The 12247-nt window shown below is 49.2% G+C and overlaps 1 protein-coding gene across 1 annotated transcript; it reads left to right on the top strand.

The window, feature by feature from the left end:
* Positions 1–3309: 3309 nt before the first annotated feature.
* LOC124462563 (FRAS1-related extracellular matrix protein 2-like) lies at positions 3310–10987 on the top strand (the record flags this gene model as incomplete). The annotated part of the gene is made up of 2 exons (XM_047014169.1): positions 3310–8498; positions 10898–10987. Coding segments are annotated over exons 1-2 (5107 nt in total), but the record flags the coding sequence as incomplete, so codon positions are not given.
* Positions 10988–12247: the final 1260 nt, after the last annotated feature.

Raw genomic sequence — 12247 nt, 5'->3', positions numbered from 1 at the left:
CGAAGCCTTAGCTACACGACAAAGGGAATGAAGCTCTCTGCAATGGATCTTAACAAGACGAGTTCCACAAGTTTTGCACCACTAGTAAACAACTCTGGGGGGTTTAAGGGTTTAAGGGCAAATTGTGCTTTCAAAAAGATTGATGCCTTCGAAGTGTTTGTGTGTCTGCAAAGAAGAGAACGACACAAAACAAATGTTTACGACTCTAAATAAATTAAACTAATTTCACAATACACCGACCAAATACAATACAATTCCACTCAGCAAAACTAAGATAAAATAACAGAACCCAACTGAACTAAAACAAATGACAACAGGACACACCGACCTAAACACTACACAATACAGTTAGCCTTCTCATCAAAGTGTATGGGACCCAGGTAATAGTGTGTCATGTCAGCTTATTCCTCATGCTTCCCAACAAGTCTGATAAACAGTGTGACCCAGGAGAACAGGGATCAGGTCAGGAGGTCAAGGGGTCAAGAGTTTAGAGCTGATGGTGTTGGTGGTTTTGGGGTGTGTTTGTGTTGGGGGTTGGGGATGCACTTGGGAGTCTCAAGTACATTCCATCTCTATGGTAACAGAGATTCTAAGGAAAAGTGAGGTTGATGTGTGTGTGTGCGTGTGTGCGTGCGTGCGTGCGTGCGTGCGTGCGTGCGTGTGTGTGTGTGTGTGTGTGTGAGAGAGAGAACTTTGATCACAACTTTGAAACCATCGACTTTGGAGTCAGTAACATCCAGCGTTGGCCTGAGGAGAAGATGCAAGCGCACAAAAATCAAAGTGGTGAACCATGTATTAATCCGAGACTCTTTTGTCTCAGATTTTGCTCTGGTAAGTCAAGGAAAGACAGACTTCACCAGCACCATTATGCCTTTACTGTTATTCACAACAGCTATGTATGTTCAACCCAAATTACAGGCAAAACCCATCCATATTATTGTCACCTGCCACATGATTTAATAGGTAAAACCCCCAGTAGCAGTTGCCTATTGTAAAAAGAAAAAAAAAACTCAGAGTTTCACCAGACTGCAAACGTTTACGTTTAAACAACGTTCGCCGCCGTGAACTCAGGCAGTCATTGTGTGTTTGATTACAGAGCAGGAGGACCTCAGACATGTTTGTGTTGGGAGAGGTGGACACTTCCTGTTTCTGAAAGGCAGTTTTCTGGGGCTGCTAGCATGGGAACGAGGACAAAACAGATGTGAGAGAAAGAGGACCTGTAGTCAAAGGGGGTTCCCGCCGACAGTTCTCTCTCCCAGTAATTGCTAGTTGGGACTACACCCGAACACGTTTTGCATAGTCATCCAGCTGCTCTCACGTCCAGAGCTCCCTGCACACACAGTCACTTGAATTGAATTATTCAATTTGCTGCCTCTTTTATCCAAAGCAACGTTCGACACTGTGCCCTGCTAATAGGAAGAGAACGGGGCTTTGGAGAGCGAGAGAATGAAAGAACGACAAGTGATAAGCTTCTGTTCACTGACACAAACTTCCACACATGCACATACGTCACACACATATTTACCCTGTACCCTACATGTACCCTACATGTATAACATACCTACTGTATTTAACACTCACATGTAACGTACATGTGTTTCCTGGATAGTTAACATGCATCCAGGGGTGAGAAGGGCCTGAGTTCTTCCAGAGATCACTCTTAAGGTATTCCTAAACTAAGAAAACATTAGCTTGTTAACCATCACTAAAGGCTTAGTGATGTGTGGGAGTAAGACCAAGCAGGATATAGGTCTTTACACCTGAGTGAACAGTGTTAGACATTAACAAAACTGGAAAAACGTTTGACTCCCCAGTATGATCGTGTATGTGGATCGCTGAGGGCAGGACTTGGTGGGAAACCAACAAGGGGAGTGAAGGATGAGGCTTAAGAACACAGGTGTTCTGGTCTCTCATTGAGTAATGAGGGCTCTGGTCCCTCTCTCTTTTCTTCCCTGCTCTCTCCTTCCACAACTCTGACTCCGTCTCACTGCGATGCAAACCACCGCACATCCGACCTCTAACCCTCCTCGACCTCTAACTAGACCTGCGTCCAAGTAAATCATTACAACTGCGCGGCAAGACGTTGTAATGTCCACCCGTGTCAATCAATGGGAATATTTGCATTTCTCAGCCAAACAAAATGTGAACTCACAATCATGAACAGCGAGACACTATATAATGTGAAGGACAGAGCAGCTGGAAGTCAGTGTTCCCATGTCTGGGGAGATGACAGGGCAAGAGGACCCCTGTAATCACAGCACAGGCTGGAGCCGTGGCTTGGCAGGAGGGAGGTAGGCCTCTGGAACTCTCACACTCAGTCCACTCAGTCCACTCAGACACGGGGGTCACCCTCTCCTCTCCCCCTGTCCTGTTCTCTCTTCTCCTCTCCTTTCAGTGTCTCTTCTCCTCCTTTGTTCTCTCTTTTCCTCGGCTCTCTCTTTTCCTCTGCTCTGTCCTCTCTCCCTCTCATCTCCTCTAGTCTCTATTCTCCTCTCCTCCTTCATTTCTCGCTCTTGTCACTCTTCCTATCCCTCTCACTTGTTTCACACTGGCTTTTGGTCTATCTCAACCTGTGTCATTTTCTCTTTCTCCCTCTCTGTCTCTCTCTCTCTTCTCTCTCTTTCTCTCTCTCTCTTTCTCTCTGTCTTTCTCTCTCTCTCTCTCGCTTTCTCTCCTCCTCTCTCACCTTAACCTGTCTACTTTCAGTAGAGCAGAGTAAGATCATCAATGCATCTAAGAACATCCCTGATATATCTCTGAGTAATGTATTTCATTAGGTGTCTGTGTATCACTGGTTCATAGAACAGGTAACACTGGAGGGAGCCAGACACCACATGACAATGATGAATCGTCATTCTGTAAAACTGTATATTGGCTTTGGGTGATATGATTAACTCAATGGCAGGTGGCTCCTGATTCATATTTGAAATCCAGATTTACAACCGTTCTTTTCCCGTATTAAATGGTTAGGCTATGTTTAAATGTTATTGGAGGCTGTGTATAGTTTTCTGTGATAAATAGCTGGCAATGAAATTGACCATTTGCAAACAACTCCAGCACATGATTAAGGGAAATATCAAATTTAATGAGGATTATAGGATGTAAGTCATTTTAAATTCGAAGAACTAAACCACTGCATTTTGGAGTCTCCGCCCTTAAAAGGACTGCTAACTCATGCGTCCAATCACAATCTTTCCGGAGTGTATAGACTGGTGTAACATCCAATCGGCTGTCAAAGTGGGCGGGCATGCTTTCCACACCCCGCGCAGGTCCTCAAGTGCCCCAAGTTAAAACTCCGCTCGCGCAAATGTCGCTTTGAGAATGTCGCCCACCCGTGCAGTTTCATGCACGGGACTTTCCATTTCTCTCTCGCTCACCTGATATCACTTCTTCTCAGGATTCTACCTGTATGGCAAATAGACCAGACACTTCTCCAATATTTGGATAACACAGACTTTCCTGGATTACATTCGGTGTCACAATGTTTTTCTCTAGACTTTTCATCCTGGTTGTCTCTCTAACGAGAACCGTTTCAGCACAGGTGCAGGATAGTTATGGATTATCTTATGCGCTGAGGCCAGAACTATTGGAAGATGAAATATTGGTGGCTAACAACGGAATACGAGTGCCTATAGGAAGATCTGTTTTCATCGATCCTATCAATGATCTGGTTATTCAACAGCAGCCCGGCGACCGATGCAGCGTTACCGTTCTGGATAATGATCCTTTATCGCAGAGACCAGGACATCTCGCTCCCAAAAAGTTTCCCTGCGATTTCGGACCAAACGATGTGACATACACACACTTCGGCTCAAGGAGTCCTGCCAAGGACAGAGTGAGGCTGCAGCTCAGGTATGACACCCAGGCTGATACCGTTATCATCCCTTTCATGATGGAGGTAGAGGTCGTCTTTACGCAACTTGAATTGTTAACAAAAAACATGCCTCTCCAAGTAGATAAACTCAATGGAGTTAGTAACCCAATAGATAAAAAGACGTTGGAATTTACTTATGACAGAGACTCGCACAAATGCCAGGTGACATCGCTGGCTAGCGGCAGCGCGCTCCCTAGATACGGAAGACTTATTGACGAAAGCAAACTTGCCAATATGATGGACTGTGATGAATTCACTGAGGCGAACATACGCTATGAGCACACGTTTAAGCACAAGTCTCCAAACAGGGACCATGTTCCCATGATTGTTGAATTACGTGACAAAGAAGGCAATTTGCTCAAACAGGAATATTTCAATCTGATGGTGCGCATTAAAGAGGGACAGGAAAACACGGCACCCAAGCCAAGCTTTGTGGCCATGATGATGATGGAGGTCAGTCAGTTTGTCATGACAGCTCTCACCCCGGACATGCTAGCGGCAGAGGACAGAGAGTCAGACCCGAATGATCTCATATTCAACATCACCTCTCCTTTGTCCTACGAAGAGGGCTACATAGTCAGCACAGATGACAGAAACCTCCCCATCACGTCATTCTATCAAAGAGACCTACGGGACCTGAAGATAGCCTACAAGCCCCCTTCTCTTGACTCGGACACTGAGAGAATTTTCCAGATAGAGTTTGTGGTGGTGGACACAGAGGACGCCGTCTCGGATCCGTTTGCGTTCATGATCGTGGTGAAGCCCATGAACACCTTGGCCCCCGTGGTCACGCGCAACACCGGCCAACTCCTCTACGAAGGCCAGTACCGCCCGCTCTTCAGCGCCCACAACCTCGAGATCAGCGACGAGGACAACCTGGAGAGCGTCACGGTAACGGTGGTCGACGGGCTCCGCCACGGCCACCTCACCATCCTGGGCTCCCACAGGAAGTTCTTCACGTCGGCCGACCTGGCGTCCGGGGTCGTCGTGTACCAGCACGATGGGAGCGACACCTACAGCGACAACATCATCTTCAGGATGACGGACGGGAAACACAATGTCGAGTTCCTGTTCCCCATCACGGTCGTTCCGACGGACGACGAACCGCCGATCGTCAACGCCAACACCGGGCTGGTGCTGTTCAAGAACCAGATGATTCCCATCTCCCCTCTCACGCTCAGCGCGGCTGACATCGACTCTGAGGACTCGACCATCAAGTTCACAATCATCCCTCCTCTGTCCACCATTGGGGTCTTACTGCTACGACAGTCCGAAGCCCCTGAAGACCCCTCCTCGTGGAGGTTCAACGCTGTGCACGAGGTGTACGAGAAAGAGGTGACAGAATGGCTTCAGAAAGACATCACCGATGGCAAACTGTTTTACAGACACACAGGCCCCCATAACACCGACACGGTCATGGACCAGTTTGTCTTCACGGTTCAGGATGATAATGACCCTCCTAACGTGTCGGAGAAGAGCACCTTCGTCGCCCGGATCCTACCCATCGACGACGTTCCACCTGTGCTGTTCCCCGGCACCACCCTGCAGATGACGGTTCACGAGTACCAGCTCACTCATTTTAGCAAGGACGTCCTCCGCTACACTGACCTGGACTCGGAAGACCGAGATCTGAAGTACACAGTCGTCCTGCCTCCCACCGACACAGACGAAAACAGCCCGGTTGTGTTCGGGTCGTTGGTTCTAACCGAGAGGCCCGACACGGAGGTCACCGAGTTCACCCAGGCTCAGATCAACCATCACAAGATCTCCTACAGCCCTCCCGACCTGGAGTTGGGCATCACGGCCCACGTGGTGCAGTTCCGCTACTCCGTCGAAGACACGTCCGGCAACAGTGTGGAAGGAGCGTTCATCGTCTTCCTGCAGCCAGTTAACAACAAGCCGCCACAGATCACCAACACCGGCTTCACCGTGTTTGAGCGCGGCATGCACGTGATCTCCCGTGCGGAGATGGATACCACTGATCCAGACACAGACAATGAGCAGATATCTTTCACCCTCAGCCAGACCCCTCTCCACGGGCACGTCCAGGTGACTTTCGCCAACCTGCCCAAAAGAGGCGTCTTCACATTAGAGGACATCTCGGACGGCAACGTTGTCTACGTCCACAACGGGGACGAGGCGGCCAACGACGCGTTCCAGTTGGACGTCAGCGACGGCATCCACGTCGTCACGGTTACCGTAAAAGTCACGGTGAAGCCGGTCGACGACGAGACACCCACGGTCAGCTTGCCGCCTGGCACCGTGGGCTCCCACGTGGACGTCCTGGAGAACGGCGCCACAGAGATCACGACCAGCGTCATTCAGGGGCGCGACGAGGACACCGACGACCTGCAGCTGACCTTCATCGTGGAGGACGCGCCTTCGTCGGGGGAGATCCTGGTCAAAGGGGTGCCCGCCGGTAGGTTCACTCAGGCCGACATCATCAACGGATTGGTGGTGTACGCGCACACCGGCGGAGAGATAGGCCAGGCTTCCAAGGAGGACGGGTTCAACTTGACCCTGACAGACATGTCTGATGAGTGGACCGTAGGCGGGAACAAGGTCAACGGCGTCCGTGTCCATGTCACCATTCTCCCCGTTGATAGTCAAGCCCCTGAGGTGATCCTTGGGAATCAGTTCAGTGTGCTAGAGGCTGACAAATACCCCGTAGGTCTCCATCACCTGGATGCTAAAGACAAGGACACGCCCAGTGAAGATGTAATGTGCACCATCATCGTTCAACCCACGTCTGGCTACTTGGAGAACATCTCTCCAGCTCCAGGTTCAGAGAAGTCCAGGTCTGGCACAGCAATCAGTGCCTTCACCATCAGGGATGTCGGGGAAAGCAACATTTATTACGTTCAGAGTATCCACAAAGGCGTGGAGCCACTGGAGGACAGATTCACATTCAGGTGTTCTGATGGAACCAACTTCTCTGAGAAGCACTTCTTTCCAATCGTTATCATTCCCACCAATGATGAGAAACCGGAGATTTACTTGAGGGAGATCGTTGTGATGGAAGGGATGAACATAGTTATCGACACTCCGATCCTGAACGGGGGCGATGCGGACATTCCATCAGAGGAGCTGACCTTCATCATCTCCAAACAGCCCAAACATGGCTCCGTTCTCAACCAGCTAGCCACAGGTTCAGTCTTAGTGACCAACTTCACTTTAGAGAAGATAAGAGAATCCTCCAGTATCATTTATGAGCACGACGACTCAGAGACCACGGAGGACAGCTTCAACGTCATCCTCACCGATGGGAAATATTATGTCGAGAAAACGGCCATTGTCATGATTATCCCTGTGGATGATGAGACCCCAAGAATGCAGATCAACGACGGTCTGGAGATCGAGATAGGGGAGACCAAGGCCATCACCAACGACGTCTTGAAAGCCACCGATTTAGATTCCGAGGATAGCACCCTCGCATATGTCATTAGCTTTGGACCTAGTCAGGGCATTCTGCAGAGGCAAGTAAGAGGTGATAGTAGAACGTCACGTTCCTCGGGTCTTGGTGGAACATCTGCACGGAACATCACAGTAGGCATGAACTTCACACAGGCCGAAGTGGACCAAGGGTTGATCTCTTACATCCACAACGGTCAGGAGGGCATTCGTGACCTCATCAAGTTCGACGTCACAGACGGTTTGAACCCGTTGATCGACCGCTACTTCTACATCACGGTGGGCAGCATCGACATGGTGTTCCCGGACGTAGTCAGCAAAGGCGTATCGCTGAAAGAGGGTGGCAGAGTGACCTTGACCACAGACCTGCTCAGCACCACCGATCTCAACAGTCCAGACGAGCACCTGATCTTCACGATAACCAGGGCCCCCGTCAGAGGGCACTTGGAGTGCACGGACACCCCAGGGATGCCCATCGCTTCCTTCACCCAGCTGCAGCTAGCAGGAAGCAAGGTCTACTACATCCACACCTCGGACGACGAGGTCAAGATGGACAGCTTTGAGTTCGAAGTGACCGACGGCTACAACCCGGTGTTCCGCACCTTCAGGGTCTCCATCGTGGACGTAGACAACAAGAAGCCGGTCTTGACCATCCATCAACTGCTTGTCACCGAGGGTCAGAGTAAGCTGATCACGCCGTTTGAGCTCACGGCTGAAGACCAGGACACGGCGGAACGGCTGCTGAAGTTCTCGGTCACCCAGCTGCCCGTGCACGGGAAACTGCTCTACAACCAGTCCACGCCGGTGACCACCTTCACCAAACAGGACCTGAACGAAAACCTCATCAGCTACAAACACGACGGCACCGAGTCTTCCGAGGACTCCTTCTCCTTCACCATCACCGACGGCACGCACACCGACTTCTACGTGTTTCCCGACACAGTGTTCGAGACCCACCGTCCTCAAACCATGAGGATCACCGTGGTGGCCATCGACAACGGCGTCCCTCAGATTGTGGTGAACAAAGGGGCCCCCACGTTGAAGATCCTGTCTACTGGTCACCTCGGTTTCCCCATCAGCTCCAAGGTGCTGAGGGCAGAGGACAGAGACAGCAGACCCATCTCCCTGGTGTTCCACATCACAACCGCGCCGAAGCATGGCTACATCGTTGACCTGGGACGAGGGAACGACTCTGTCAACACATTCACTCAAGGTAAGCTCCGGAACAAAACCGGTTCTCTCTCAAACATCGGCATGTAATTCAGTGTGCATTTTAAATGTTTTGGATGAGTTGTGGTTGTTGAGTTAGACATCTGTGGGAGCGTTAGAGCGGAAACGTGTCTGTCCACTAAATAGTTAATGGATACCATTCACATATTTCCTAGGCCTAGGCTACAATTTTTGAACCACACAGTGCATAGTGCAGATTTAATCTACAATGTATAATTATTACTCTCTTTGGCAACTATGGACATGGGAATCAAGCAGTTACTGCTTTATCTGCAGGGCTAATTTAGATATGCCTCCCTCATCCAACTGTAATTAGCCTGGTGAAGAAGGGGCCTGACGTTTCACGCAAAGGTCTCTCGGACGGTTAAGGATGAATAATTGAATGACTTTAGTCTCTAGGGAGATGTTCTCTTCAGATGTTCAGGACAGTGGTTTGCTAAAAGAGGCAGTGCATGAAGTCACAGATCACTGGAAACAGGGTCAGGGCCGGCAGAGACCTTTCAGAGATTGGATGACATTTGAGTTGCCATTCCGAGGTGGCTTTGTTTACATTGTGTGTTCAAGATTCATTGTGTCTTTTGAGAAGCAATCAATTAAATGGCAGTGATTAATTTGAATCTTTACAAATGCAGAAGCCATCCTGTTCTGTATGCTGTGCTCGTTGTTAACAATTCTCTCACCTAAAGCCAGGAGAGGGTCTTGGGGCAGCCAATAAGGCAAAAGAGGCTGCGAATATTAACGAGAGGAGCGTCTGGAGAAGAGAAACACTTCTGACAGCTACCAGAGAGTCTCTGTCTTGGGAAAAGGGCACAGATGAGGAAACAGTGTTTGTGCGTGTGTGCGTGATAGATCGAGACAGAGAGAGAGAGGGAGAGAGAGGGAGAGAGCGAAAAAGAGATTGTGATGGGAATAGATGAGAGGGGTAGGAAAGCAGGTAAAAAGGGAGCGAGGGAACGGAGGGAAAAAGAGAAGGATAGAAAGGGAAGAAGGGGGGCGCTGAGCAAACATTCTCATCAGAGGAGGCAGTCGGGCGAAAGAGACAATCCTTCCTTCTTTATTTACTCTTCCCATTTCCAAGGGCACATCCCACGAGGGAACCTCTTTAAATATTTGATTATCAGAGCACCGCCGGTTCACAGTGTTGACTTTGTATGAGACGGGATTTACTGCCTGGCAGAGGGCTGCATCTCCCAAACTGTATAGCTCCTTCATCTTTCTACTGTTTACTTATCACCTGCCCTCTGACATTAATTTATACCAGACAGACGTGGAAAGGAAGAGACTGAAATAAAATGGAGGTTACCTCACTCGTGCTGTTTTTGTGTGGTACCATATCAGTGTAGGCGAAAGGAGGGTGAGGAAGGTAAGGTGAGGAAGCGGGTTGAGATGTTTGAGATGCACCCCTCGCAGCGTTAGTGAAGGAGTCTGTGTAAGTGGAGGAAGCGCCGAAAGACGTTTGAGCTGCATCCCAGCAGTGAGAGGTTTTACACTTTAATGACCTTCCCCCCTTTAACATCTATTATTGAAGGTTATGGTTCAGATGGGCCGAGGCTGAATGGTGTCAATGATTTTTCTACACTCCGCAAAACACACCTTTCTGGGGTATTGTGGAAAACATTCGCCAGAGAAACCCTGTAATTCCGAAGGGTTTGAGGAAAACAGGTGTGAAGGAATGAGATCTCTTCCCTGCTCTCCCCGGATTCCTGTTCTTAACATTCTTCTCCCCCGTCTGTCATTAAAGGGTTCGGCTGTCACCTGGTTTGACGCAACAGACACTTAGTTTACCTGACAAGATTTTCTTTTTACGGGGGCGGGAGTTGTGTCGTTTGATGGTTTTACGGTTAAGTACAGACAGTTGAGGATGCAATAAAAACAAATCCCTGTCTTTTAAATGCTGCATGCTTTCGAATGACTCACTCTGAGCCCAGAAAGGAATTAGAGTCTTTGTAAAAACGAAGGGCCCTGCTGTTTGAGGAAAACCGATGTAGGACAGCTTTCCTCTATGATACGACGGTATGGCAGAGAGGGTCAGCAAACCTTAATGCCAAACTTCAAAGTGCATTCAAGAATTTGTATTGTACCGATATGAAATTGCACATGAAAGCTTTCAACATCTCTCCCTCCCCCCCCCCAAATAATTATCTCTCGCATTGTACTTGGTGCTGTTTTCATCTGGTCTAGCACACTTCAATCTGCACGTTTTGAAGAGAGCTCTTTTTCACAGTTAACGAGCTGTAGAATCGTTCCTGGTTAAAACACACACCGTCATGTACAGTAGTGAGTATGGCAGATATACAGTGTGGCCCCCGGGGGCAACGCTCCCAATAAACATACGTTGTTCCTCATCGAAATCTTCCCTCTTGCCTTGTGCTTCCGCCTCAGCTGACGTCGACGACCTGAAGATCTGCTACGTGCTGAGGAGTGACGAGAACGCCACGACGGACCTCTTCCACTTCTCCGTGGAAGACAACGGTGAGTCATCGCCCTTTTATAACCCCCTCGCGCTCCATCGTCTCTTATTCTTACACTCCACATCACCTCCTCCTCACAAGGTTCCCGGCTTGATATTCATTTCGGGCTTTGTGAACCGACAAAGTCTGATTTCTCTTATCGTCAATAATGAAACGTGTTCATTTTGCAGACTCTCATACCAAGTGACATACAAGGGAGGGGAGGGGGGGGGGGGGTTTGACCCTGGGACAAACTTAATCTGCGCTCAATGCTCATTCACTGAGCTATACCCAGACCTCTTCAAGGGGCCTTGTGGGAAGTTTACAGAGGCTCTGCAGTTCAACGCGCATTTTTCAAAGAGATATCGGAACAAAAGCAAGTACAAAACAACATTTTCTGTTTAGAGGTTTAACCACAGCTACGGTGGATCACTTAGCAGGGCTAATTACCATCTTCTGTGACAGCGCCAATGACCGAGGTGTATTTTTAGTTCTTTTGAGGTAGTGAAAAGAAGAAATTGATTGCCGATGACCCTCAAGCTTTTTCAGAGGGCCTGATAATGCTGGATGGTGTAAGCTGTTGTTTGAATAGGCTGAGGTATTCTCGACTGCGGTTTGTTGTGTGTAGCGCTGGACGTGGCCCTCCCACTCCAGGGAGCTCTCTCTCTCTCTCTCTCTCTCTCTCTCTCTCTCTCTCTCTCTCTCTCTCTCTCTCTCTCTCTCTCTGTCTGTCTCTCTCTCTCTCTCTCTCTCTCTCTCTCTCTCTCTCTCTCTCTCTCTCTCTCTCTCTGTCTGTCTCTCTCTCTCTCTCTCTCTCTCTCTCTCTCTCTCTCTCTCTCTCTCTCTCTCTCTCTCTCTCTGTCTGTCCTCTCGCTCTCTCTCTCTCTCTCTCTCTCTCTCTCTCTCTCTCTCTCTCGTACTGCCACAGCCCCATGGGGTGCGAAATGTCGTCGGATCGATCCCAGAAGGTGAACGTGTGAGATAAAAGCTGCTAACAGATGAAGGAAAACGAACAATAGCCGGTCGCGCACACGAGGGCATGTGTGTGCGTGTGAGAGAGACTCGCAAACTCCCTTAAAACAAAGGGAACAAAGTCTTTTCAATTAACCTTGTGTCAGGAAGTCGTTGTTTCTTACTAGGAAGGGAACATTAGTCTGACACACACACACACACAGAGGGCTTGCCGTGGGGCTAAGGGGTAGCCAGACCTCTGGCACAAAGCAACGTTTGATGTTTAAGAGGCCAGCCAGAACTCCTGATAATGAGAGCCTAGGGGGAGCAT

This window comes from Hypomesus transpacificus, unplaced genomic scaffold (genome assembly GCF_021917145.1).
Source record: "Hypomesus transpacificus isolate Combined female unplaced genomic scaffold, fHypTra1 scaffold_226, whole genome shotgun sequence".
Lineage (NCBI taxonomy): Eukaryota > Metazoa > Chordata > Actinopteri > Osmeriformes > Osmeridae > Hypomesus > Hypomesus transpacificus.
This window is presented reverse-complemented; position numbering and strand designations above follow the sequence as displayed.